Here is a 27,217-nt window from a genome sequence, read left to right as displayed (position 1 = left end):
ATTCATCATCCTTCATATCGGGCGATAATAAGACGATGCCTTCCCAGATAGGAACTTGCACGTCTGCAGGCCTTCTCTTTTTCTCGAAATATTCAGGTTTTTTGCTCCGAAGTCAACATAACTATTTCTTCACCCGAGTGGTGTGACATTCATTCAATCTGAACATCGTCAACCAGTGTGGAGTCATACCTGAAACTCTTAAGACATCTGACTTAAATAGCCTATCTGCTTCATCACATCCCCTCTCAGAGTCAACCAAAGCAGAAAAAGGCTCGTTACCCCTCTCTAAACACTATCACCATAGATGTCTGTTGTTGTGCTTGGTGCCGGAATAATCGGTTTGGCCGCAGCTTACGAGCTGACCGAAAAGGGATACCAGGTTGAGATCATCGCCAACTATTTTCCACAGGACCCTTCTACTCTTGCCAAGAAGGATTATTCTTATTACTACACTTCTCCATGGGCAGGTGCTCATTACAGGCCTTTTCCAAATGTCCAGCCATGGGATGCCCGTGAGTCGGACTACACCAGAGTCACTTTGAAAAAGTTTCACGAGTTTGCTCAGATTTTCTACAAAACCAGTGTGAAGTTCATCGAGGGCGTGGAGTGGTTCGAGGATGAAAAGCCCCACTACAAACGTGTGGGAAAGGGCTATTCCGAGGGAATCCCCAACTTTAGAAGACTGAACAATGCTGAGCTACCCAAGGATGTTTCGCTTGGGTTTAAGTACGAGACCTGGAGTTTGACTCCTCCAATTTTTCTTTGGTGGCTGCTCCAGACTCTGGAAGCACGAGGAGTCAAATTTACTGTCAGAACCGTTGACTCTGTCAAGGAGGTGTATTCGCTATATCCAAATTGCATTGGTGTGGTGAATTGTTCCGGCCGTGGAGTCACTCTGGATGGTTCCATCGACGAGTTCTCCACTCCAATCAGAGGCCAGACGCTCTTGATAAATCCTCCTCCTAACCACCCTTACCAGAATCAGACCATCACTCATCAGGATGAAAAAGGAATCTTCACTTTCATTATACCAAGGCCTCTGACTGGAACCATCATCGTTGGTGGGACCAAGCAACTGGGTGACACCTACGACAAGCCAAGAGAGGCTGACACCCAAGGCCTCATTGCCAAGGCCTCGAAGCTCTTTCCAGGCTTGATGAAGCTGAACCCAAAGACTGGAAAGAAGGAGTTTGAAATTTTGAAAGTCAACGTGGGTTTTAGACCTGCCAGATCCATTGGATCTCGTGTTGAGCTCGAGAAGGTGGGTTCCAAGTTCCTCGTTCATGCGTACGGTGTTGGTGGAATGGGCTACGAGGTGTCGTTTGGAATTGCTGCAAAGGTCGTTGAACTTGTTGAGACTGGCTCCAGAGTCAGAAAGTTATGATAGTGCTTGGACCTTTATATATAGCAAGTGATATTCAAAAACTGATAGAGAAACCAATGCGTGAAATACAATCATGTTAGCAGGGCCCCCTCACTTTAGCTCTAATTAAATGAGTTTATATTTAAGTCGTTGCTTCTCGGTTATTCATGTGGTCTGAATACATTTATGCTGTGAGGAGTAATATTTTTGGTGATTTTGAGTGTATTCTGGAAAGTTAATATTTCTAGGAAAGGCTCTTTAGAAACTGCATTTTGTGAAACTATCTTGACAGATCCAACCAACATCAACACTTGAGCCAAAAAGTGCTTTTCCCGTCAACAACCATCACAATGCTATGAAAGAACATTTTTCAAAAATATCTTATTAAAACTCACAAATCTATCAACCCTTCTTCAAGTCACTTTGTCACTCTTAGGCCTCAGAAGCGTGCGGCTCACAGTCGTGCACCCGACCAATCTCAACCCTCCATTAAGGTCTAGATGGCCACAACCCGGGCTTTAAGACGTACACCCATACGTAAACACCTCACGACCCATCCAAGATCAACACTAGGAACTCACCAGTTTCCTGGCAAGGGATTTTCCACGATGTTCTCCAAGATATCTCAGATAGGCAAGAATCTATCGGAGGAGATATCGAGGATAAACGATGAGGTCAACTCAGATCAACCTCCTACCAGGTCCGCCTCAATGCTGATCAAGGGTGCGGGCCAGCAATGGAACTCCAAATTTGGAAAACCTGAAGACGAGCCAGCAGCCAACTCTAGGGCTATTTTGGCAACTGTAACGCCGAATGCCGAGGACTTGACTCAACCTACGGATGAAGAAGCTTCTGACTCGCTCACTTCCGATCCACCAACGTTATCACCAACCCCTGTAAAAGCACAGGGGCAACTGGAAAGTGCTGTTTTGAAGAGTCCGGATACTCCAACACCGGTTACTTCGGCCTCTGGATCAACGCCCCAGCCCCGCGAGTCTACCCCCACAGAGAAGAACCTTTTGTACATTCCCAACACCACAATACGATACTCGGAATTGCAGCCCGAATTGAGGTCTAGAATGCGCAAATTCGTGAAATACGAGGAAAAGTACCCCATTTTGTTGGAATCGTACCGAACAGAGAAAAAGAAATCCATGTTGATCGACCATTTCGAAAAAGCGATGAAGGATTTGACACCTGTGTCCAGCATTGGCGAGGTGGATGGCTTCAGAAGTTTTATTGATGGCCTTATCTCGCGTTCGGAGCTTTTGAACAAGGAATTGGTGAAAGTATCCACGGAATCGAAACGTGAGGTGAAGTCATTGCAAGAAAAGGTGAAAGCACTCGAGGAAGCTGCTGCTGCCGTTGGACCAGTGGAAGACACTGCCAAAGTTGAAGAGTTGACAGAGAAGCTGGAATTGGCTCAAAAGGAGCTGGAATCCGCTAAAACTCTACAATCTTCGACCCAAACCGATCTTACAAGCCTCAAGACTCAGATTTCTGACTACGAGTCTAGATTGGAGACTGCAAAACAGACCACTAATGACCTGAACTTGAAGATCGAGCAGATCACTGATTTGCATTCTGTTGAGGTGGAAAATTTGCAAAAGTCTCAGAAGTCAAAGGATAAACTAATTCAACTGTTCAAGGACAAGTTGTCTAAGGCTGAACAGAGTTCCGAATCGGGAGAAACGCGTGAAGCCGATCTGGCTGACTCAATTGAACTCAAACACGAGTGCGATAGGCTAACTGCCGACAATGCTTCTCAGCTGCTAAAACTAACTGAAATTCAAGACTCCTACCGCAAGTCCAAGGTTGATCTCCAGTCCAAATCAGAGGAGGTTGACAACTTGAAGGATATGCTTAGGGACATAGGAGATGATTTGGTAACCACTCGGAACGAATTGAAGACATTGAAGGAGATGCCGGTGCAGGATTCCCAGGTGGATGTCTTGAAATCAGAGCTGGAGACGCTTCGAATCCAGCATTCCGCCTCGGTCACGAATTACGAGAAATCGTTGCGTACTGCGAAAGAGGCCAAAATGAAGTTGGAGTTCAAGCTTGCGGATCTAGAGAAACAGTTGAGACTCAAAGAGAAAGATCTCTCAGACACACGTGGTGATCTGGCCACCAGAACGAAGAACCTGGAGACCATAACCAAAGACTTCAAAAAGCTTAAGAGCGATTCCGACAAGCGTTTCAAAGACGTAGAGATACTGAGGCAAGAAAAGACTCTCTTGGAAAAGAGAGTTGCTGAACTCTCTGACTTCAAAAGCAAGGATGTGAACCTCAAGTTGGATCTATCCTCAGCAAAATCCTCGTTGAGCTTGAAGGAGAAGCAGTTGGCCGAGGCCGAATCGAAAGCAAGGTATCTCGAGAAGGAGAAGGAATCACTCAACGATAAACTGATAGAGATCCGTGTGAATATTTCCGAGTTGACATCGACAAACAAGTCGTTGATGGAGACCAAGAATGAGGCAGTCACCAAGAATGAAAATCTCAGGCAAACCTACAACGAGTTGTTGCTGAAATTTAACAAACTTGGCACTGAGAACAACATATTGGTGAAAAATATCGAGGAATTAAAAGACAGATATAGCAATGTGGTCGATGCTAAATACGATTCTGGAGAGCAACTGGACTCCTTGAAAAAGAGATGCGAAGAATTGTCGATGAGGGCAAGAGAAGCGGAAATTCGCGTCAATATTCTCGAAGAAGAGCTCGCTGACTCTAGGACAATGCTACAGGAACGTACGCGCGAAACCGGCACAATAAGGAAGCTATTGACCGATTCTGAGAATTCCACCAATAACAAGATCAGAGACCTGAATTTGAAGTTGGAGACGATCTTAGAAGAGAAAGAGAGAATCCAAAGTGAAGCTGCTCAAAGTCTAAGAAGAAAACAGAGAGAGGTGGATGATCTCAGGCTGAAGACAAATGATATTCAGGAAACTGTCCATTCATTGCAGGATGAGAACGAAAACTTGTCCAAGAAGTTGAACAAGCTCGTGGTTGAGAAGTCGCGTAATTCTGCAAATCAATCTGAGGAAGAAAACGGTGGATTGTCTCACATAATCGAGAACCTGCGTGATGCTTTGCGTGTCTCAGAACAAAGGTCCATAGAGTACGAGAATCTCAACACGATCCTCAAGAAGGTCAATGACGAAACGTCACTCAAGCTTGAGAGAATGAACAAAAATTACAAGATATTATCCCAACAGCTTCGCACCTTGAAGGAGAGAAAGGCAAGCATCACCAACTCGCAGGACTCGAAGGAGAATTCGCCAGTGATGAGCAGACAAAATAGTCTGACTGCGCTCACCGCCAAAAATGCGAATGGAGAATCCGAAACAGTCAAGGAGAGGACCGAGTATATCAGAAACGTGCTATTGGGGTTCCTTGAACATAGAGAGCAACGTCAACAACTTTTACCGGTCGTGAAGACGTTACTGGAATTAGACGGGGAAGACGAAGATAGGTTTCTGACTGCTCTATCAAAATAGAAGCGGTGTATACAATTGCATTATTATATTACGCAAATGAGGTTGTTGTAGCATGCGATGAAAGAGAAACCCATTTTCCACTTGCACTAGTGAAGTTGAAAAAGCTTTGATCATGCAGATGATACTGCAGGCTTTTAGGTCCATTGGTCGTGTACCAGTTACAACATTTATGTGGTTGTTTAGTATACATAGACAGCTGGTATCGCTCCTTTTCTACTGTGACATTGTACTACGATAATTATTTGTTGTGATAATTCTCACACTCTTTATCACCACTAGTGTTGGTGCTAATCTTAAAAATATAATCAGAGAAGTCTACCTAGCCAGGGTTTCTAAACTTTCTCAGCCTTAGGAAGTGCTCCAGAAAAGCCGATGAGGCTTCCCAAAGAGGAAACTGGTACGGGGACCCAAAGCCGCGGCTGAAGATAAAGGCATCTGATATGGTGGTCTAGGTGAAGAATTCAAAGCTTTTTCTGTGCTTTATCTTAGGTAATAAGCAAGAAATTTACACCAATGACGAAGCTTTGGAACGCCCAACTTTGTACTGCTCTTGGGCGTGGACTCAGACTTCAGTCTACAGCAGCAGCCTACTTCCCATCAGAGCCTGCATCACCTGTTCTTAAGACAACCATTCCTGGTCCCAAGAGCTCAGAAAGACTAGCTGAGTTGGGAAAAGTATTTGATAACAGAGCTGCTTACTTTGCTGCCAATTACTATAACTCTATTGGCAATTACATTGCAGACGTTGATGGAAACCAGTATTTGGACGTGTATGCTCAGATTGCTTCCATTGCCCTGGGTTATAATAACCCAGAGATTTTGAAGACAGCAAAATCAGATCAAATGGCCAATGCTTTGGCAAATCGTCCAGCTTTGGCATGTTTTCCTTCTAGTGATTACCAACAGATTTTAGAAGACGGAATCTTGGCAGCCGCTCCCAAGGGCATGTCCAAGGTATGGACTGCCCTTTCTGGATCCGACGCTAACGAAACTGCTTTCAAGGCTGCCTTCATATACCATGCAGCAAAGAAACGAGGCAATAACACTTTCAGCCCCAAGGAATTAGAATCTGTCATGCAAAACTTGGTACCTGGAGCTTCTGACGCTGCGATTCTGTCTTTTGAGAAAGGATTCCATGGCAGGCTGTTTGGATCGTTGTCTACCACCAGATCCAAGCCAATCCACAAACTGGACATTCCCGCCTTCAACTGGCCAAAGGCTCCGTTTCCAAGCTTGAAATATCCCCTAGACCAGTTTGTAACTGAGAACAAAAAGGAGGAAGAAAGGTGTCTCGCTGAGTTCGAGAAGGTGATCCAACAATGGTCCACCCAGATTGCTGCAATCATTATTGAGCCAATCCAGTCTGAAGGTGGTGATAATCATGCCTCACCGTCATTTTTCCAGAGCTTGAGAGATCTCACTCTCAAATACGATATTCTCATGATTGTGGATGAAGTCCAGACTGGTGTTGGTGCCTCTGGCAAATTCTGGGCTCACGAACACTGGAACCTAACTACACCACCGGACATGGTCACCTTCTCCAAGAAGTTCCAGGCTGCCGGATTTTACTTCGCACTTCCAGAATTGCAGCCAAGCCTACCGTTCAGACAATTTAATACATGGTGTGGTGATCCGTCAAAGGCATTAATTGCAAGAACCGTATATCAGGAAATCAGCAAGTACAACCTGGTTGAGAATGCGGCAACCACAGGTGCTTATCTCTACGGGAAACTGGAATCACTGTCTGGTGAATATTCGTCAATCTTCAACCTTAGAGGTCAGAGTACTGGCACTTTTATTGCTTGGGATATGTCGTCGAGTGCTAAGCGGGACATGTTCCTCATCGAGTCCCGGAAGTTGGGTTTGAACATCGGTGGATGTGGTGATGTATCTGTGCGGCTCAGGCCTACTTTGGTGTTTGAGGAAAAACATGCTGATGTGCTCGTGGATATTGCAGAAGAGGCCCTGAAAAGACTCGGGTAGTTGCTCGTAATGTGACAGGATGATCTAGGCAGCTTTTGAGGCAATTGACAGGCTTAAATGCCGATTTCTCTCAAACATAAAGAACTTTAGAGTTAACAGCTGGGGTAATGATCATCAAAAATGAAAATTAAACAGGTGAAGCTCTATGTCGCTAACATTTTTTTTGTTGTCAAAAAATTTCTATAAAAACAGGCGGTTAATAAAAACGTACAAAATCAAAATAGTCACTCAAGTTTCGAAATATTTGCCGAACCATCTCTTTAACTTGTTAAGAGTACCAGGCGCATCAAGCTCTACCACATTGACGTCAAATTCGTTACCCTTTTCGCTCGCCAAACCATGATTGGCCAAGAATGGATACTTCTCAGACAAAAGTTCGGCTTCAGCGACGGGAATATCGTCGAATGGTATGATTCCCAGCCTGGTGGCCTCCTCTGTGGTGAAGGTTCCAAAGTAGTCTGACTCGTCTGTTTCACCGGCACCATCAATGGGCCAAATACGGCAAAACAGGTAGTACAGAGACATTGAGAGAGCACCACCAAAGAATAGGTTTCCGCGGTAGTAATCATACATTCCTTGGGCGACGTAAATGTCGGGGTTGATCTGGTGGATCATGCCTGGCAAGTTGAGAGTGAACGCAACGGTCCAAGCAGCCAAGGCACGAAAGTTACATCCCTTGGTGTAAAAGTATTTCCCGTCCTTCCCTCCATGATACAAGTCAAGCAGAAAAATTTTGCGGCCTCTGACAAACCAGAAATCGCATAGGCAAACACCGATCAAAGGCACCATGAACACAGAGAAAGAACTCATTACCGTCACGAAAATCGACGAGGTGTTGTAGAAGGTCCATGGACAAACACACCAAGAAAGCAGAGATATAATGATGGAGCCCCGGAAGATGTTTATGTATTTTGGACAAACACCAGCCATGTCCATACCACCTGGAATACCGTTTTCAACGACATTGTTGACCATCTGTGCGAAAGTGAAACCTAAGGATGCGAAAAACGCTGCGGCCCTGGACTTTGGACCATAATCAGTTTCCAACCACAGTTGAACGACATAGATTGGATTCCAGTACTCTGCACCGTAAACTTTCAGCAGACACGAGGTGGTGATAATACCTATCACTGGAACCAGGATGGAGAAGAACCAAAGACCCAAGAAATTACCCAAAATAGGGTCAGTCTCTTTTCTAGCAAATCTAGCAAAGTCCGGTTGATTCGCAATTCCTGATGCAATTCCACCATAAGTAGACGTAAGTCCGTACATCCAAATCCACCCAAGCTCAGAGCCACTGGCCGTGGTGGTGGTATGCACCAAAGGCCCAATGGACCCAGCTTTAGTACGGGCCCATGAGACGATGGCTATCATTGTGAGGAAATTGTAGAATGCAACAACTGTCACTGGCTTATAAATCTTTTCAGGTTTAAATGCCAGTAATAGCATACAGATCAATTGGTAGAGAAGGTAACTGACACAGTCCTTAGTGGTCATGTTCACGCTTTCTGGAAAAGTGTTCTTCATGTTCTGGTAAGTTGGAAAAATTGTAGATAGCAACGTTCCCAAACAAAGACCACCCATCCATCCTCCACTACCGTACCATACTACTCCCAGAATAATCCTCATTGCAATGCCGAGCCCACTTCCGTACACACCGAACACCTGCCTCTGAGTCACTGTGAACCCGATGTGGAATCTTGCACCAACCCAACCGTTCATAACCGCAGATATCACCACAAAGACCTTCGCAACCATTAGAATTCCAACGGTTTGTGGAATTGATAGTCCCAGTGACACCAGCGAGGAACCTCCGGAATAACTCGATGCAGTGAAGTTACCTGTGTTCCAGAAACCCAGAAACGTGAGTACATCCCATGTTCTTCTGGCAGCAGGCAAAGGGGCAATATCCTTGTTTATCCAGGTGGTAGTTTTCTTCCCCTGGACGGACTTTATCTCAAATCCCTTCAAGAAGGACATTCTGAAGTTCTCAAGTGCAAATTCCAGACTTGATCTTGGTGTCCACCAAAGGGCGTACTAGTCGAGTCTACTTAAGCTGTCCGAGAGCTACTTCTCGGGGGAAAGGTCCATGGGACAATCTACAGCACTTTAATATAACCCAGAAGGGACTCACTCTTGACCTCAATGCAAACACAACAATCATGGAATATCATACCTCCCAGGACCAAGTGATTGGATTAAGATCCGCTGATAGAAATTCGTTATCGGCTTTCAGCCAATGAGGGCGTGGACCGCCCGATGAATTCTGTGCTTATCAGTTAGATAAGAATGCAGGTTATCGGTGCTTATATTTTTCCGGCTTAATTTGGATTCAACGGGGCAATTTTGACACTGATGCAATTTATTCCAGTTCAACCTGATATCTGGCTAATTCAGTCGGGTATCGTCTATTTTCCATTGTGGAGCTGCAAATAACTGCCGCATTCAAGCCTTCTCTCCCATTTTCTGCCCAGTACTCTGATATGAAGAGTAGGAAGGGCTCATGTTGCCTCCCTTGTCGGATCTACAAACGCAAATGCGATCATGGCCTCCCATGTGGACCATGTGTACGTACTAAGAGAGAGAGCATGTGTAGGAAGAACCCGTCTACTTTGGCTGTTTTCCAGAACACCACCAGACCCACCATCTTCCCCAAGCTGCCTCGGCCTGCAAAGCCCTCGCAACCGTCAGATATTGTGGCTGAGGTCAACAGCGAGGCTAACTATGCATCGCATCCTCTATCTGTGGAAGAAGATATTGGACCCAAACCTCTGTTCTCGGGAGTTCAGAACCAGCCGCCCACGTCAATCGTCTCGTCTCGGTCATCGGTTAAGGTATCAACCCTATTTGAACAACAGATCTACAATTCAGTCCGTCACCTTCCCATGTCTGTTCTCACTAGGAAGGTCCAGTCTGTGGATAGCACAAAGATCAAACTTTTGGACCTGGTTCAGTCGCTTCCAGAGAAAGCCCAGGCTGATATCTTGGTGGATAACTATTTCAAGCTATTTGCCCATATGTACTGCTCGGTCAATCCTCCTTGGTTCTACACATGCTACAGTCGACTGTGGCAATGTTCTCTTGAAGATCTAGACATTCGAATCTTGGGACTAGTCTATGCAGTTATGTCTGTTAGTTGTCTGGAGCTCATTCCTCAAAAATGCGAGCAGATGAACATGGAGCCTCTCTTCGTCCGTGACTTGTCTGACGACTTTGCCAAATGCTCCACTCAGGCATTAAAAGTATCTGATTTTGAAAAAAACGCAGACATCATCTCCATTATGACAATATCAGTTCTGCAATCTTATTTTCATTCTAACAAAGACCCAGTCTCGTTGAATTACTACCTCAGGAAAAGCATTGCCGTAGCCTTCGAACTTGAACTCCATAAAGAGTACCAAGGCACGAGTGCTTTTCAACGTGAGGTTCGTCACAGACTGTGGTGGGACATAGTTTCGTGTGATAACTATCAGACTTTTTGCTTGAACCGAGCGCCAATTATCCGGTTTGACCGATACGAAATTCCATTCCCTGTCAATTGCAACGACAAGGATATCACAGAAGATTCTGTTCTTGAGAGACCCATGGATGAATATACGCATACTTCGTATCTGATCTACAGTCTCAAATTATTCAAGATCTGTGCGAATCTGCGCAATTCTGAAGGTGAGCTTTCACCCAATGCCGACCAAGTAATAGCCGTTGACCGAGAGCTGTGCGAATTGTTGAACTCGTTGCCATGGTACTTCAGATTGACAAAAGATAGTGAGATACCTTATACTTCGCCTGAGTACTATGATCATCCATATTTATTCCATATGTTCTGGACGTGTGTGCAGACGCAAAGATTCAGAATGCATAGAAGCTTTCTGTACCCCAGAATTGACTATTGCTATAAGGTTTGCCTTGAGGCCTCTTCCAATGTTCTTGACGTCTACACGGCGCTAAGAAAAATATATATTAGCGAAAAGAAAGACGGCCTAGTAATTCAAGGTCACAATCTTTTTTCAGCTTCTTTGGCACAGGTGGTATTTATGCTGGTTGAGAACCCACCCAACTCGGACCAGATCCGCAAGGATGTTGAGATGGCCATCGCCGACCTGGACTTCTTCTGCACCCAAGGAATTAGATCCAAAGTTGTCAAGGAAGGTGCAATTATCTTGAAAGAGTTACTGGCCCTCTGTAGTATCACCTACTTAGGATCTTCTGTGGCTGAACCAGACGTGGAGAACTCTACCTCTCTCCTTACGAAACGCATTGGATATATCTTTGGGGGTGAGTCTGCTGCCGAAATGTACTTGCATAGACTCTCAATCGGATATATCGTCAACAACGAAAGCTTTAATGAGAATAATCAGCAAACATTGTCCACGCAGGGCTGGTCTTCTACTCGTTTTGAGAACACTGCTGGCGAAGAGTTTTTCACCAAGGAGTCATGGGAAACTTGGGATCTGGGAGATTGGTCTAAATTTTTCCAATGACCTACAATTATGGAGACTGGCGATTGTCTTTGTATAATTTTGTGAGTATTATTGTGGCTATCAAAGACCCCACCACCACCACGTCTTCTCTATGGTAACCATTCTGTGCAAGAACTCTCCCTCCGAGCTTGTACCAACCATAACGCTGTACTTACCAGCCTCGCAACACCATTTGCCAATGTGCTCATCAAAATGCGAAAAAGCATATTTGGTAGGTGTATTCAACGAAACGGTCTTGGTTTCTCCTGCTTTGACATGGACCTTGACAAAATCCTTGAGCTCCTTTGTGGGTCTCAAGATCTCAGACTCATGAGGCGCAATATATACTTGGAGAACCTCTGATCCGTCCCTAGCGCCTGTGTTTTCAATTTCCAGTGAAACGCTCAGGGTTTCGCCTTTTAGCACAACTGTAAGGTTGCTCAGACAAAACGATGTGTATGACAATCCATGGCCGAATGGGAACATAGTAGATCTTCCCAGTTTCTCATAGTATTTGTAGCCCACATATACATCTTCCCCATAAATACAACTCCCCTTATTCGATCTGAAGTTCAAAAAAGCTGGGTTGTCTTCGACTTTGTGAGGAAAAGTTAGAGGAAGTTTAGCCGACGGACAAACGTCTCCAAATATGACATCTGCAATCGCGTTACCTGTTTCATTCCCCCCATACCAAGCTTGCAATACACACCTGGCATTGGCGATCCAGGGCATCTCAACGGGTGTTCCACTTTGGTTCACGATGGCCGTGTTTGGATTAGCCTCAAGGACGCGAGCTACGAGTTCGTCTGTACGTCCTGGTAGCTTCATATCCGGTCTATCGTAGCCTTCACTTTCGTAATCTTGAGAAAGTCCAATGCATAAAATCACCTTATCGTGCGATTTAGCGATGGCAACTGCTCTTGAAATCTCCTCATCTGCATCGTAGTCACGGATGAATCCCATCATGATACCAGTAGCAACGAATTGAACACCTGAGGTGGTATATCTCTTTAAATGAGAGGATCCCGCATTCACTCTTACCTGGTGTATCTCTCCCTTTTGGAGATAGCACTTTCCAGTCTTTTCTTTTGAGCCCATATTGAAGAAACAATTTCCACAAGCCTGATCAGTTTTGTTGTCAACAACCAACTTTCCGTCCACGTACAGCTCAGCAATTCCGGCAACCGCAATCCCAAACAAGTAGTAACCGCTTTCCTCGACTTTGATTTCAGCATTTATATCATAGTAAAAAGGGGTCGTGGGTGTGATGAACTCGTTGACGTAATCCGGAATGAACAAAACGTTATCTGAGCGAGTCATTGTTCCTATGATCTTTCTGTTGTCTGTACCTGGTGGTTCTAGGTAAAACTCAATATCATATCCTGTCTTGCCGATTGAGTTCGTCAGTAATGGAGCCAATGGCGGCAGGAACTTGGCCGCGTGGCAACCAAAGGTATACTCTGGTGCTCTTCCCTGCTTATTTGATATGGCTTGCAGCGGCGAAACAGCATAATAAGCATTCACGTATGCTGATCCACCACCTGAAAAGGCTGCCACGGACGAATTAGGTCCAATTACAGCAATGTCGTCTGTTATCGAGAACGGCAGCAGGCTTGACTCGTTCTTCAGCAGAACGATGGACTCGCCAGCGAGGTTCCTAAGTATCTTTGCAGTTTTGTCAGTATTGTTACATTCAGATTCGGGGTCTGTAGACCTGACTCCTCCTTTCTTTCCATAGTCTATAAGCTTGAGCACGTTTGCAACTGCTTCATCAAGATGTTTTTGGTGTAGTACTCGGGTATCGACAGCATGTTGGATCAGCACAGGATGTCTGCACTTCGGTGGACCCGGCATTTCTAAGTCCAAACTAGCCTCAAAGGATTTTATGGGATCGTAAACTCCGGTCCAATCAGACATGATGGTTCCTTCATAACTCCATTCTTCTCGGACGATTTGACGCAAAATGGCATTGGAATGCGAAACATGTTCCCCATTGACCTTGTTATAAGAGGTCATCAGCGATACAGGATTGGAATCTCTGATTGCCAGTTGAAATGGCAGAAGATAAATCTCACGCAATGCTCGTTGCGAAATGGTGATATTAACCGAGTTTCTTTCATGCTCAAAGTCATTGCAAACCAGATGTTTCAATGTGGCCCCAATACCATTGTCTTGCATTCCATTGATTATAGCGGCTGCAAGCAGCCCAGAAAGAACAGGGTCTTCACTGAAGGATTCGAAGCCTCTTCCACCGGTTGGACCGCGGGCAATGTTGACCCCGGGTCCCAGAATCACCGATACTGCTTTGGACCTGGCCTCCTCAGCCATAAGACTACCTGCCAAATAGAGCATGTCTTTGCTAAAGGTGGCACCCATGGCCGAGCCACAAGGAAAACATGCAGATTTCAGACCTTTCCAGAATAATGAGGCCTTGACACCGTTCGGGCCATCTGCGAATCTGATACTCGGAATCTCAAGTCTCTCGATGTCCTGTGTGTACCAGAAGCTCTTCCCACTAACAAGGCTGATCTTCTCGTCCAATGATAGCTTTTCCACGAGGTCCTCCATTCCAGCTTGTTGAATTCATGGCTAAAGTAGGCCAAGTGCACGATAAACCATTTAAAGTGTTTTGGTGTGCATGTCGGTGTCTTCTCCAGCTTGTAACCATCGGTAGACGTGGCACCTGAGTGGTTGATTTCCGATAAGAAAGCAATGTTTGGTATCTGCGCACGACCAGAGGCTTATCTGAAAAATTCGGCATTACTAAGATAACGGCGTTATTATACAATATGGATATGATTAGCAATCATTGCACAACCAACCACGCTTTATCAATCCTTGTGCCGCTTGGAGGGCTGTTTCTCGCTGGTGCCATTGCCATTACTGAGACTCCTCTTCTTCTGTCTTTTTTGCTCCAGCTTTGCGACAAACTTTTCCATATACGGTTTCACGAACGACTTCATCTTTGCCCTCTTTTCCTCGTCAAAAGTAACGGGTGGCTTTGAAGTTCCGTGTCGTTTTACCTCTTTCTCCGCCAATACCTTAACGATATCCTTTGCACACAACTTGAGGTTGTCGTGTCCAATCTCCTTCTCGTATTTTTTCAACATGTTGGGCACCACGGAGGCTAGTGCTCTAGCCCAAAGTCTCTCGCAGTCAACAGGTTGGGATGATGACTTTTTGTGCTTGGTCTCTTTGGCTGATTCCGCAGCTAGCCTGGCTAGCTCTTCCTGCTGGGCCTTTGCCTGGGCAATAATATCAGCAAGGCCAGTCAGTCTTTTGATTTCCTCCTGTTCTTGCTCCAACTTGTACTTCTCCTGCTTCAGCTTGGCATCTCTCTCTTGCTTCTCTCTCTTGCGATCTTCATCGCGTCTGCGCTGTTTTTCTATGATCTTCTCTTTTTCATCATCCAAACGCCTGGGTCCCTTTGGAAGCGCGATGGGCTTCTTTTCCGCAACAGGTTTTTCCCACTGTGTGAGATTCTTCTCCCGATTGTAGAAATAAATGTTCCCAGTGTTTGCATCAACAGCCCACTGCCAGCCCTCTGGCAAGGGCTTTCCATCTATTCTGCGAGAGTCATCATGGTTTTTGCTTCTTCTCGCGTCAGCCAAAATGTCTTCTTTTTGGCTGGATGGTCCGTCCAATCTCTTGGGTATCTTGAACTCCATAGGCAGTTGCTTCCACTGATCAAGTAAAAACTGAGCCAGCTCAGTCAGATCATCGTTGAAACGATCCACAATGGCCTCCAAGTATAGTTCTACCTGGGAGTTAACAATCCTGTTCCTATACTTCATTTTGGGCCAAGCCGACATCAACTTCAGCACCTTAAAAACCAAAGACTCTTCTGTGTCCGAAAGCTTTCTCTTCTGGTCCAAGTTAGTGGTATCGTCACTTCCAGCACTCAAGATATTCTTCAGAATAGTGCTGAAGGCTTCAACGCCGTGTACTTTGGCGATTCTGTGAAGAACTGTCTCGTCCTCAGTCATCACCACTCTATCGATGATCTTCTCCATTACAATAAAATCGAGATTTGGCTGCAGCAGGCATCCCGTGATTTTGGGAACTTCGTCGAAGCCAATCGTCTTGATCTCCAAGGATGCAACAAACTCGGCGTTGATAGTATCGTCGTCCTTCTCGGACCTCTTAATACCCTTTTGCTTCATGAGCTTGAGCCATTCTTTTTCTTGAGACGAGGTAACAGCAAGAGCCTCAGCTATGATATGAGGCAAAATACGAGCACTGTCGGTCTGGGTCTTTCCACCAATGAAACCAATACAATTGGGCTCTCCACAGTAGCACTTCTGAGCCTGGGCTCCGTACCTATCAACGTTGTAATCAAACGTAATCTCTTCTCCCTTCAGGATATTCTTCTTCGCAAAGATTCCCATTCTCAGCTTCTTTCCAACAACCCACTTGTCAACATACGCATTTGGCGAACATGAGTGATTGCAGAATCTGGCCAGACAACCTGCTTTGGTGGCATCGATGAACTCGCCCTTCTGCAGCATCATGAAATAGAAATGCTTCAGACCCTGGTTATCGTAATCGATCATCCGATTCCGGAAAGACGGCTCATCTACGACCTCTCCGATATATTCGTATATGAATTGGTCCTGGCCCAGGTCCTCCTCGGCTCTAAGTCCAAATCCCTTGTGTTCGGTTTGGATCACGCATACCTTTGCGTAAGCCTTTTTCTGGAATCTTTGATTCTGACAGTCGGACCCGCAAGAGCACGATTCATCAAGACATTCAACACTGGTCAATCTGTTGATACATTCAGAGTCTTCTCCACAAGCATGATTGACTTTGGTATTCGTATCGAAGTCCTCACGACAGTCACAGGTCATATCCTCTGTCTGTCTTCCGCAGCTGCCCAGTTTCGCATTTTGATATTTAGATAGCTGTAGCAAGTTGAATGTTGCTAGAGCCTCTTCTGTTTTATCTGGCAAATTCAGAAACAGCTTTGGTGGGGGCGGACTAGCTGACTTCTTCAGGGCCTTAGAATCTTGTTCCCTAGAGGTCGCATCGTTCTCGGTGTCGCTCGCAGAGAACGGCTCCTTCTCAGGCGAAGAATATTCGTCAACGCTATCGGCAACCACCATATCCTTCAAATGGTCTCTCGAACCGGGGAATTGGTGAGAGATTGGTGATTAGGTTCCTATGTTTCTCAATTTGTAAACTTAATCTTCGGCCATCGATGCTGGCTGCCATTTGTCAAAGTGCACCGTCTTTTGACCGAACACTACTAAATGATAACTGACCCTACAATTATCTGAAGAACAAACTTGTTTTATCTAGAACAAAGAAAAACAGAAACCAAATGAGACTCATGCAACATGGTACTAGTCGTACAAATCATCGTCATCATCAGCCGCACCAAAAGCAGCTCCAGAAGATTCGCCATTGGCTGGTGCCTCAGGAGCCGAAGAATCACCTGTGAATCTAAAGTTGGTGTATTGACCTCTCGATGCTTGCAATTGTTGAGCATATGCTTCATAACGTCTCAATTCAGCATCGGAGACGGACCGCTTGGCAGTCTTCATCGCCTCCTCGAAATGGCCCTTCGTAATATATGGAACCGGATCTTCAACTTCTTCCTCTTCCTCCATCTTCACATCAACGCCCTCAGGCTGGTCGGCCTTTTCCTTGGCAAGACGTTTTTGCGCATCAATAGACTCCTTGATAGCAAACTTGGCCGATCTTTGAACAATGTACAAAAGATCGGCACCTGAGAAACCGTTGGTGCTCTTGGCGATCTCCACCAGATCCAAACCGGGTTCCAATGGGGTCTTCCTCAATTGAGCCTTCAAAATGGATAGACGACCCTCCTCATCTGGAAGAGGAACGTATATCAGTTGATCCAATCTACCAGGTCTCAAGATGGCAGGGTCTATTTGGTCAGGTCTGTTGGTGGCACCGATGATGAAAACATTCTTCTTTGCATTCATACCATCCATCTCAGTAAGGAGCTGGTTAACAACTCTGTCTGAAGCTCCACCAGCATCCCCCATCGAGTTACCACGGGCCTTCGCAATAGAGTCCAATTCATCCAAGAAGACAACGGTTGGGGCAGCAGCACGAGCCTTGTCGAAGATATCACGAATATTGGACTCAGACTCACCAAAGTACATACTTAAGAGTTCAGGGCCCTTAACAGAAATGAAATTTGCGGACACCTCTGTGGCAACAGCTTTGGCTAGCAAAGTTTTACCGGTACCTGGAGGACCAAAGAACAAAACTCCCTTAGATGGAGAAAGACCAAACTTGGTGTACTGGTCTGGGTGCAAGACAGGGTACTCGACAGTCTCCTTGAGTTCCTCCTTGATCTTATCCAATCCTCCAACATCGTCCCAGCTGACATTCACGCTCTCGACGACAGTCTCGCGCAAAGCAGATGGGTTGGAGTTGCCCAGAGCAAATCTAAAGTTATCCATGGTTACACCGAGCGAATCCAAGATCTCAGCATCTATAGTGTCCTCATCCAGATCGATCAAGTCCATCTTTTCACGAATCTGTTGCATGGCAGCCTCAGAACACAAAGAAGCAATATCTGCACCCACGTAACCGTGAGTTTCAGAAGCAATGACATCCAGATCAACATTATCACCCAGCTTCATATTCTTGGTGTGGATCTTCAAGACCTCAAGTCTACCGGTGGCATCTGGAATACCAATGTCAACTTCTCTGTCGAATCTTCCGAATCTTCTCAAAGCAGGATCAATGGAGTTTGGTCTGTTGGTGGCGGCAATCACAACGATGTTGGATCTAGCCTTCATACCGTCCATCAAAGTCAAGAGCTGGGATACAACTCTTCTTTCAACCTCACCATTGGTCTTGTCACGCTTTGGAGCAATGGAATCGATCTCATCAATGAAAATGATGGAAGGAGCATTCTTTTCAGCTTCTTCAAACGCTTTTCTCAAGTTCGACTCGGATTCACCAGCCATCTTGGACATGATTTCAGGACCGTTGATGAGGAAGAAGAAAGCACCGGTCTCGTTGGCAACAGCTCTGGCCATGAGAGTCTTACCTGTACCAGGGGGTCCGTACATCAAGATTCCCTTTGGTGGCTTGATACCAATGGCTTTGAATAATTGTGGGTGTCTGAGCGGCAGTTCAACGAGTTCTCTGATCTGGGCCATTTGCTTTCTGCATCCACCAATGTCGTCGTAACCTACTTCACTCATGTTGTTTTCCTCGTCTTCTCTGTTGATTGGCTCGCCCTCACAGTGTATTATAGTATCCTGGGCAACGATCGCGTAATCGGCAGGTTCAACTTCAACAACCTTGAATTCAACCTGTCTCATACCACCACGAACAGTGAAAAGATCACCTTTCTTGATTGGTCTGTAGGCCTCGACAAAGTATGGCTTGAGGAAGACGTCGAACAATGAACCTGTGATTCCCTCAACGGTGTCGGCAATAGGGAGTACAGAAATTCTGGTGGCGTACTTGATGTCAGGGCATGGGTGAATTGTGATAATGTCTCCCAGTCTGATTCTCAAGTTGTTACGGACAACACGGTTAACCCTGGCAACTCCGTCTTCCATGTCGTCATCGGCCAAAACGATCAGAACAGTTTCCTTACGCTTCTTGCCTTTCACCAAAACGGTGTCTCCACGGAACAACTGGAGAAGCTCCATGGTGTTGGAGGACATAGCAACAACGGAGTTGTCATCGTGGGTTGCATCATCGACGATCAAAGCTGGGGAGTGTTAGTAATCTGGCGTAACCATGTATGAAACGCTAGCGAGAGCACAGAACAGAAAGCCAACTTTGCTCAAATCAACACAATTGGGTTCGTAATCTGTTCTAAGTCACCTAGGTTTAACTTAAGTAGTAAGACTCACCATTATCCTTCTTCTTTCTTCTAAGAATGGCTGTTGCGGTGGCATCTTCAGCTATGGGCTCAGCACCTGATGCGTCCAGAAGGGGTTTCTTTTCGTTCGGCATTGTCGAATATAAAAGACAAATTCAAGAGCTGAAGATCACTATGGACGATTATCCAACGAAAACTGGTCCTCTATCAGACTTGGACAAAACCTTTGGTGTAAGATTGAAGAAGACGGGGGGAAGCCCGAGTGGGTTACTGCGATATGGCTGGTGGCGTTCTTGGGATCACACGCCGGGTAACCCCATGTGCCAGCACCTTCCATAGATCGCGTGAAAAACGTAGTTAGGTATTTGAAATTATAGTCATTTAATGAGAAGCTGATTAATACCAAATGAGTTAACAAACTCCAATAGTGTAACATTGACTTATTCCTCAATCTTGGAAACTATGTCCTTGGCTAGTTCAGCCAATTGGGCCATGTCGCCCTTAGTAGTAGGCCAGCCAACTATCAGCCCGGTCTCCGAATCCCTCTTTGGTATCAGATGAAAGTGGACATGGTCAACAACCTGGTGAGCAATTGAGCCGTTGTTTTGAAGAATATTGTAGCCAGGGCCTTCCAATCCGTCAATGTCCAAATCCAATGCTTTGGCAATCTTCTTGGTCACGGGAAGGATGTCCTTCAAGTATTCGTCTGGGATGTTGTGCAACTTTGCACCATGGTACTTGGGGATCACTAATACATGGCCTTTGGCAATTGGCTCAATATCGAGGAAGGAGTAACAAGTAGCAGTCTCCACTATTTTGAATGAAGGGATTTGGCCTGGAGTGGTTAGTGTGACGAAATCGTCGGTTTCACTAAAAGACTTTACTCACCCTTGATGATCTTGCAGAAAATACAGGCAGCTTCGGACGACATCGTTTGTAAAACTTGAATTTGTCGAGATTGATTGGAAAGCCTGGTGTCTAGTTACAACCGTGATTGAGAGAGCACTTCACTTTCAGAGGCTCCAGCCTACTGACCCCAGAATTGTCGCCATGAGCACGTGACGTATCTATGCTTCGATTCCTATTAGAAGATATATCATACAAGTGGTGCATTTAATCTGTGAATATGAAGAGGAAATTGCTCTCAAAAGTTAATTTTTACAAGCTAAGCACAGACAATATTGTTATACTGGTCGTCTTGTGGTTATTCAGAAATGCCATGGAGAATGCAAGATGTGGGTGAGCCTGAGCCTAGCGCTTATCTTAAGAGCTAGCTAGTCATCAAGTTTCCTATTATAATGTTCTTGCCAAAAAAAGTCTTCTTTTTTGTCACCTTGGAATATTAGTTTCATATATTTTGCATTTCTTCCTTCACATCCCCAACAAAGAACTGAACTGTCGTATCCCCAACGACATCACCATACTAAACCCCTGAGCACCAAATGGAAAGTAACTCAACGTATAATATAGCACAGCAAAGATCTCCACAAAACCCGTCAGCAAAGTTAATAATGTGGACTTCAAAATCAAAGCACAATACAAGGTGCTGATGATGCTCCCGAAATAAACAACAGTAAATGGTAGTCTCTCTCTTGATATTAGATGCTTGCAGTAGTCCATTGGCCCTTGCAAGGCACCAAACGACAGTACGAATAGCACCGACCCGAGAGTCCACAACAGCGCGAATTTTCTAGGTTTCAACGAGAGAACCGGGAATAAAAATATCCCCAACGTGAAACATGCGACTGAGCCCAGCAACAGACAGAAAAAGCTTATGAGTCTTTCCACACGCGAAAGCTTGAACCACGAAGGTTCAGGCTGCGACTCGAGATCCTGGTTCACCATAGGCAATCTGGTGTATAATTCATCATAACCTTGCGAGAGACTGTCTTCCAAGGAAGAAAAGAAGCCTCTTGCCCTATCCTGGAAACTTTCGTTGCCGGTATTTGCTGGAGTGGCCGTTCTGGAGCGATTGGTTCTCCAGTTCTGGAACTGGCTGATAAACTGTGTGTCTGAGTCCTGGTTCGTGCTCATGATGGATATTTACGCCTTCCTATTTGAATCAGGTATCAACTTTGTGCTCGCAACACAAAATTGACCAAATTATCAGTTGTAAGAGAGTATTCACTGTACTTGACGGTGTGGCAAACTTGCGTGGAGCTAATAGGCCTAAAGCAGATTTAATCTGCATACTGACGGCCACCGAGGCTCATCATCTAAGTCCATCCATGCCATGCCTAGAAGAGATGAGTTTCGTGGTGAATATAAGGAGAATAATTAGAGAAAAAATATTTGTTCTACAGTATAAATATTCAATTTTTCTGTATATTGTCACAATTTATCAGTAATGGTTAAATCATTAATTAGATCATACACAGTTCAACTAGCAGAGTGCTAGTTATGCAGGTTCGAACATGCGTCTCATGTACATCCTACCACTCGCATAACTGCTATTACATTTCTGAACTCTTGCACTAACCTGAATTTCAGAGTCAATGCGAAAGCAGTCGTAATCATATTTGTGTCAATAATATTGTGTAACCGTGTTAGTAACACTAACACCGTCGATTATAAGCATAGTTGCCTGTCAATAGTACAAATTGAACCATGTTCAAGACTGGTCGTTAGCACGCCTTTATCAATGATGTGCAATATTCCATGACTAAGAGCAGAATGGGCTGATCGTATGTATTTCTCGCCAGCAATATCACCGAGGTCTCACAGCTCATTCCAGTACCCTTCGCCATTCAACGTATCCGAAGGGGTTTCCTTAAGAAAGTCCTGATTCAAAAAGTCAAATGAATCCTCTTCAAGCTTTACTTGCGGGTTATTATCGTTGTTGTTGAACACCTGTTGATCCAGCTGCTCGCGACTGGCGTCATATTTGGGAGCAATCTCCAGCTCGCTGATTCTGGATAACAGAAGTTCGAGTCTGTCGTCTTGTGAACCCATAATCCGCTGAAGATGCGAAATATACTCCACAGTCTTCACCAAAATCAACCCCTTGTTAGCCTTTATCTCTTTGATCTCCTTAGCGTCTTTGGTCTTATCGTGAAGCAACGACTGCGGAATCAGTGCACCCAACTCTTTGATTCTCTCTTTGATCAAGTCACGTCGCCTCCTCTCGACGGCGTTATGCAGCTCTCGACGACGACTAATCTTGCCCTCCTTTGACATCGGGCCTTTCGGGTTCATGTGGGTTCCGTACGAAGCGGGCGAGCCTATTGCGCGCAGCGATGGCGATGCCAGAGGCGAGTTCAAATACGGCTCGTTGAAACTGCTACCTCCAAAAGAACCATAGGGCGAATTATCAAAGTCGTATGTGCTTGATGGGGACAAAATGTTGTTTAACGAGGTCCCCATAGGAGCATTCGAGAAGCTCTTTCCCGCATTGCTTATACTGGATTGTCTGTGTAGCCTTGTGGATTTGACGGGTTGGAGCCTGGGTGAGAAGTACTGTGGATTCAAGTTCGGCGTGTAGCTCTGGCTGGTCTCTGTACTGATGTTGACTGCTGGAGACGGACTGGAGTATTCTTGGGTGAGCGAATTGGGGGTTTGGTCGTCGTTCACTAAGTTGGACGGGGCAAATCCAAAAGTATCGAGCTCGTCCAAATATGACTCCTGTCTTCTTCGTTGAGGCTGAGGTCGCTGTTTGACTTGATATGATCCACCATTTCCCACAGAGGCCGGTATCTCAGGGACATCGGCAAGTGTGAATGGAGAAGTCTCATTCTCCGGTGTGTATTCTTGGCTGGCCTTTAGGAAGTCATCTGGTTGGCCTCCCAGCGCCAGACTATTAATTTGGTCTAATGCCGTTGCATCGTAGTTGAAGGTATTGGCTCTCTGGTCCGCGTCCCCTGTTCTATTCACCTCCTCAGAACCATCGTCGTTAGCAGACAGGAAGTTGAAGTTGTTCAGAATGGGGATGGGCGCGTCCCTTTCCTCGAGAAAATCAAACTGGTCCATTATTGATTCAACTCACTTCAAGCTTGGGGAAGCTTAGGGATTTCCATAAGTTCAACAGGTTGAGAGTTGTGGTGGATTATAGTTCTTCGCCGAACTTGTCCGAATGTCAAAGTCTAAGTCCAATTGCAAATAAAAAGCGGAAAAAGGTTTGGAATGCGCTAGATATCTCCTAAAGATCGTGGTGGAAAATCGTTGCAAAACCAGGTTTGATAGACCTCTGATGGGTTTTCAAAAATAACGGATAATTTCCCTTCCATTGTGGCTTCGGTCTAGTTTACACAGCTGGGGTTCAAGGGGTAGTCTGGTGACACGTGTGGTTTGGCAGACGTTGAATTGTTTTGTGCGTGCACGTCCTCACGTGACTTTGCACAGGGATATGACAATAGCTTAGATAGACGCCAAGTGGCAGTAATTTCAATAGGGGCGGACATAGCATTAAAAGCTTGCGATTCGTAATTAAATAAGATAGTATTTCCGAGACTCGGAACTGGATCCGCGTTGAAAGAGTTGTGGTCTCTGCTCATTCGTAAAGTTGAACCTTGTAATCTCTGAGGCTGGACTGCAGTCTGGAACAGAAATGTGTTTCTGCGTAGAAACCACGCTGCTATAAGAGCTTCCGCGTATACTAGGTTCACCTGAAACTTGTCTGTTTGAATCTGGGGACAATGTTTTGGGCGAAGGCGAAGACGGAATAAAAGAGTTTTCTCCGTCCATCAAAGAAGAAGGTGATGGTTGAGGCAGTGATATCCTCTTATTGCTTAGAGAACTCCCTGTGCTTCTTAATGTAGGGACCTCCTCGTTTGAACTATCCCGAAGGCCCAGACTTGATTTCGATATTCTCCGCAGAGTATTAGCCCACGGCTTCCTCAATACACCTTCTGGTTTTGATTTCACACTTTCTAGAAACCCGCTTTCATGTTCCTGATCCCAGAACGTTGGTTTAGTGTTGATGTTCTCATCCTCTTCTTCATATTGCAAATTCACATTGTCATCCATGACAAGCTCCAGAGCCTGGTCATCATCCCAAAACTCTGGCCAAAGATCCAAGTCAACCATGGCCTGCTTATCAGAGGAGCACCGAAAGATTGCAGCAGGGTGCGATTGTCTTATAATTAATTTCTGAATTTGAAATCAAAAAAATTTGTTTCAAATTCCGCTGCTTTTCTTACTTCCTAAAAGAGAACAATACGTTTTCATGCACGCCTCTTAAAGTGTCGTCTTGAACGCAGCCTTGTGGGTACGTATCGTAGAAGAAGTAAAAAAGTGTTTCGAAAAAACCCTGGAAAGAGAAACTGATTGCTACTGATCATCAAAAATTATTTGGTGGATGCTACTATCTTTTTGATTGAAGGTCGTCTATGACCAGTTTGTGGGATGCAGCCATTTACGAGCTTTGAGGTAACTGCAGGACAATCGGACGTATCCGGATTCATTTAGCTCTCCACGCATATAATCCGAGCAGGTCCTAACAATCACATAATTTTTGTTGCAGCCACTTGATGCTAAAATGTACATCCTGTTATTTGAAAAAAAAAGTTTAATTGGAGCCCGGAATACAAGCTCAGCCCGCCGCTAACGGAACTAACGTGTTTGATGGATGATCTCGAGGGAAATGAGGCCTTACACTGGAAATCGTACCGAGAAATATCCATGCATCCCCCCCCTCTTATTGTCAATACCAGGTTAAAACTTGAAGGTCTGCAGTAAAAAAAATATATGCTATTATTGCTACTGCAATAGGCTCCAGACCATTTTCCAGTTCACACTTTGACCCCTGCATGGCTTGTGCCGCACGGTAGTGTGCTAATCCATTGGTTAGTACACGTATTTTCGATGATACGCGGTTGTTTTTCTATGTGGGTGCAGTTCTAACATGGGTAATGATTTAACTACAAGTGATCGTACCGCCAACATCTTGATAAAATTGGTCGAGAAGCTCAATTTTGCTTGGCAAAGTTGAAAATTCCCAATGTATGAATCCTCAAAACCGCGAGAGGAACGAGACTTTGCGGAGTTTTATCCAGATCTGGATGAGACGAAGCCCTTGATCACGGTGACCACCCCCAACGAGCGGTCCAGGAAGGTGGCAGTTGTTAATAAACACGAGCGGCTCGAAAACCTCAAGAAGCCCTCCTATAGGCCGTTATATTCTTCCCCTGGGACTTTTGCAGAAAAACTACCAAGAAACATTTCATCACTGGGCTATAATGAGCATGAACTGGGTGAGCTGCGGCTTTTGCCAGAGACATATTTCCGAGCAGAAGCGACGCGAAGCGCGCTGGTAAAGAATCTGCTGAACTTCAAGGATAAGTTTCAAGTTTTGTACGATATGGATGAACAGGATGAGGAATATTTGACTGTAATGAACGAAAGGAGAATGGCACAAAGTCAGAACAGAGTGTTAGACGAGGTCTTGGAGATATGCTTCACTTATTTGGAGATTGAATGGTACTTCATTGAGAAATTTCTCCCTCCTAAAAACAAAGTGGATTCGCTGAATAATTACGATATGATGAACCAGGCCTTCCTTCACAGCTCGAAGTATGGTTCTGATGATGGCACTGGGGGTTCCCCAGACGTTGACCAAAGATGCGCGGTTTGCGACGAGAGTGAATGCGACAATTCGAATGCAATTGTGTTCTGTGATGGGTGTGATATTGCAGTTCACCAAGAGTGTTACGGTGTCACATTCATTCCAGAAGGCTCGTGGCTGTGCCGAAGATGCTTGATTTCAAGGAGCAAGAAGCAGCGGTGTCTTTTCTGTCCCAGCACCACAGGAGCCTTCAAACAGACAGATAACGGGTTGTGGGGCCATGTGGTGTGTACACTATGGATTAACGAATTGTACTTTGCTAATCCCATATACATGGAACCAATTGAGGGTCTGAACCAGATACCCAAGGGAAGATGGAAATTGAACTGTTACATATGTCATCAAAAGGTCGGTGCTTGCATCCAATGCTGCAACAAAAACTGCTTTTTGGCTTATCATGCCACCTGTGCAAGGCGTTCAGGGCTGTGCATGAAAATGACAAAGGGTATACAGGGAGCAATTGCAAATCAGAACTCGCTTTTATCATATTGCGACAAGCATGGTCCGTACGACTGGAACGTGGAACATGATCCGAAATCGGGGGTTGAGAAAACGAGACTCTATTTTGCAACTGTTGGAGCGATCAAGAATCGAACCGAGAAGCTTAAGATCAAGATCATGCAGAGCAAAAAAAGCAAGACTGCAGACCTTTTCAAATGGAACACCAAAAACGGTGCTCCCATTATTCCCATAACAATTGCACTAGGACTCATGAACTTTTTGAAGGATCATCACATTGCGCTCGACAACGCTGCCGAGGTGGTTAATGAACTGTGTGCTTATTGGACGTTGAAGAGGGAACAGAAGCAAGGCGCACCTTTGATCAAAAGGTTAGACGCAACTCAGTATGGTCAGCTCACGGACGAGGAGATTCAGCAGAGAATCAGTGTTCTGGGAATCCTGACTGAGGATGTTAACAAATTGCTTGATTTGTCCACCGTTGTCGGACAGAAGTCCAAAGTCGAAAATCAGCTCGTAGATACTCTGGTTGAAGAAACAGATCTGATTCATTTCCCCATCAGCTACATAATCTCCAAGCTGATCGACCGAATCAAGGAGCTGGACTCTGGAAAGTCGCTCTACAAAGCGCAGACGAATAAGCACATCCTGTCTTTTCAGCAGATCGAGCTGAAAAACAGCCAATATAGATACTCCAGCGTGGCCCAGTTCCTGGAGGACTTGAAGAAGCTTGAGGCGTATCTCCTGCGGCAGCCGGAATGGAAGATCATGTCGCAGCTGAAAACTTTGAAGAGATGGAGAAGGGAGAGCGATGCCAGGACCAAGGCTGCGTTGGATATGGAGACTAGTGTGTTGAAAAAGGTTGGAGAAAATGGAGACCTGGTGGAGATCCTTTCTGAGGACTTCACTATCGAGGGAACGAGCGTTGAAGAAAGACCATGGGACGATTTCGAACTCTCGAGCGACTTGAGCGATGTCGAGGAGCCATCAAATGCAAGGAAACTACTGAGGATCGAGTAATATTGATCCTGATTTTGAACAAATTTGATGTGCATTATAATTACACGCATG

The 27,217-nt window shown here is 45.3% G+C and overlaps 14 protein-coding genes across 14 annotated transcripts; 5 read left to right on the top strand and 9 right to left on the bottom strand.

Moving 5' to 3' along the window:
* Positions 1-304: 304 nt before the first annotated feature.
* On the top strand, positions 305-1,384 carry KUCA_T00005735001 (uncharacterized protein; the record flags this gene model as incomplete). Its single annotated transcript, XM_022601908.1, has 1 exon — positions 305-1,384. The coding sequence occupies one exon, from the start codon at positions 305-307 to the stop codon at positions 1,382-1,384; it is 1,080 nt and encodes a 359-aa protein (XP_022461725.1).
* A 587-nt stretch (positions 1,385-1,971) lies between these two features.
* KUCA_T00005734001 (uncharacterized protein) lies at positions 1,972-4,866 on the top strand (the record flags this gene model as incomplete). The annotated part of the gene is made up of 1 exon (XM_022601896.1): positions 1,972-4,866. The coding sequence occupies one exon, from the start codon at positions 1,972-1,974 to the stop codon at positions 4,864-4,866; it is 2,895 nt and encodes a 964-aa protein (XP_022461724.1).
* A 513-nt stretch (positions 4,867-5,379) lies between these two features.
* KUCA_T00005733001 (uncharacterized protein) lies at positions 5,380-6,849 on the top strand (the record flags this gene model as incomplete). The annotated part of the gene is made up of 1 exon (XM_022601885.1): positions 5,380-6,849. One exon carries the CDS (start codon positions 5,380-5,382, stop codon positions 6,847-6,849), a length of 1,470 nt encoding a protein of 489 aa, XP_022461723.1.
* A 228-nt stretch (positions 6,850-7,077) lies between these two features.
* KUCA_T00005732001 (uncharacterized protein) lies at positions 7,078-8,829 on the bottom strand (the record flags this gene model as incomplete). The annotated part of the gene is made up of 1 exon (XM_022601874.1): positions 7,078-8,829. One exon carries the CDS (start codon positions 8,827-8,829, stop codon positions 7,078-7,080), a length of 1,752 nt encoding a protein of 583 aa, XP_022461722.1.
* Positions 8,830-9,332: 503 nt separating this feature from the next.
* Positions 9,333-11,330, top strand: KUCA_T00005731001 (uncharacterized protein; the record flags this gene model as incomplete). Its single annotated transcript, XM_022601863.1, has 1 exon — positions 9,333-11,330. The coding sequence occupies one exon, from the start codon at positions 9,333-9,335 to the stop codon at positions 11,328-11,330; it is 1,998 nt and encodes a 665-aa protein (XP_022461721.1).
* Positions 11,331-11,390: 60 nt separating this feature from the next.
* KUCA_T00005730001 (uncharacterized protein) lies at positions 11,391-13,877 on the bottom strand (the record flags this gene model as incomplete). The annotated part of the gene is made up of 1 exon (XM_022601852.1): positions 11,391-13,877. One exon carries the CDS (start codon positions 13,875-13,877, stop codon positions 11,391-11,393), a length of 2,487 nt encoding a protein of 828 aa, XP_022461720.1.
* Positions 13,878-14,140: 263 nt separating this feature from the next.
* Positions 14,141-16,411, bottom strand: KUCA_T00005729001 (uncharacterized protein; the record flags this gene model as incomplete). The annotated part of the gene is made up of 1 exon (XM_022601841.1): positions 14,141-16,411. The coding sequence occupies one exon, from the start codon at positions 16,409-16,411 to the stop codon at positions 14,141-14,143; it is 2,271 nt and encodes a 756-aa protein (XP_022461719.1).
* Positions 16,412-16,651: 240 nt separating this feature from the next.
* On the bottom strand, positions 16,652-18,952 carry KUCA_T00005728001 (uncharacterized protein; the record flags this gene model as incomplete). Its single annotated transcript, XM_022601830.1, has 1 exon — positions 16,652-18,952. One exon carries the CDS (start codon positions 18,950-18,952, stop codon positions 16,652-16,654), a length of 2,301 nt encoding a protein of 766 aa, XP_022461718.1.
* A 72-nt stretch (positions 18,953-19,024) lies between these two features.
* On the bottom strand, positions 19,025-19,262 carry KUCA_T00005727001 (uncharacterized protein; the record flags this gene model as incomplete). Its single annotated transcript, XM_022601819.1, has 2 exons — positions 19,025-19,116; positions 19,160-19,262. The coding sequence occupies 2 exons, from the start codon at positions 19,260-19,262 to the stop codon at positions 19,025-19,027; spliced, it is 195 nt and encodes a 64-aa protein (XP_022461717.1).
* A 306-nt stretch (positions 19,263-19,568) lies between these two features.
* On the bottom strand, positions 19,569-20,059 carry KUCA_T00005726001 (uncharacterized protein; the record flags this gene model as incomplete). Its single annotated transcript, XM_022601808.1, has 2 exons — positions 19,569-19,963; positions 20,017-20,059. 2 exons carry the CDS (start codon positions 20,057-20,059, stop codon positions 19,569-19,571), a joined length of 438 nt encoding a protein of 145 aa, XP_022461716.1.
* A 440-nt stretch (positions 20,060-20,499) lies between these two features.
* KUCA_T00005725001 (uncharacterized protein) lies at positions 20,500-21,162 on the bottom strand (the record flags this gene model as incomplete). Its single annotated transcript, XM_022601797.1, has 1 exon — positions 20,500-21,162. The coding sequence occupies one exon, from the start codon at positions 21,160-21,162 to the stop codon at positions 20,500-20,502; it is 663 nt and encodes a 220-aa protein (XP_022461715.1).
* Positions 21,163-21,846: 684 nt separating this feature from the next.
* On the bottom strand, positions 21,847-23,094 carry KUCA_T00005724001 (uncharacterized protein; the record flags this gene model as incomplete). Its single annotated transcript, XM_022601785.1, has 1 exon — positions 21,847-23,094. The coding sequence occupies one exon, from the start codon at positions 23,092-23,094 to the stop codon at positions 21,847-21,849; it is 1,248 nt and encodes a 415-aa protein (XP_022461714.1).
* A 456-nt stretch (positions 23,095-23,550) lies between these two features.
* Positions 23,551-24,150, bottom strand: KUCA_T00005723001 (uncharacterized protein; the record flags this gene model as incomplete). The annotated part of the gene is made up of 1 exon (XM_022601774.1): positions 23,551-24,150. One exon carries the CDS (start codon positions 24,148-24,150, stop codon positions 23,551-23,553), a length of 600 nt encoding a protein of 199 aa, XP_022461713.1.
* Positions 24,151-25,063: 913 nt separating this feature from the next.
* On the top strand, positions 25,064-27,166 carry KUCA_T00005722001 (uncharacterized protein; the record flags this gene model as incomplete). Its single annotated transcript, XM_022601763.1, has 1 exon — positions 25,064-27,166. One exon carries the CDS (start codon positions 25,064-25,066, stop codon positions 27,164-27,166), a length of 2,103 nt encoding a protein of 700 aa, XP_022461712.1.
* Between the last annotated feature and the right edge of the window lie 51 nt (positions 27,167-27,217).

Source organism: Kuraishia capsulata, genomic scaffold (genome assembly GCF_000576695.1).
Source record: "Kuraishia capsulata CBS 1993 genomic scaffold, Kuraishia_capsulata_scaffold_7, whole genome shotgun sequence".
In the NCBI taxonomy this organism is placed as follows: Eukaryota; Fungi; Ascomycota; class Pichiomycetes; order Pichiales; family Pichiaceae; genus Kuraishia; species Kuraishia capsulata.
This window is presented reverse-complemented; position numbering and strand designations above follow the sequence as displayed.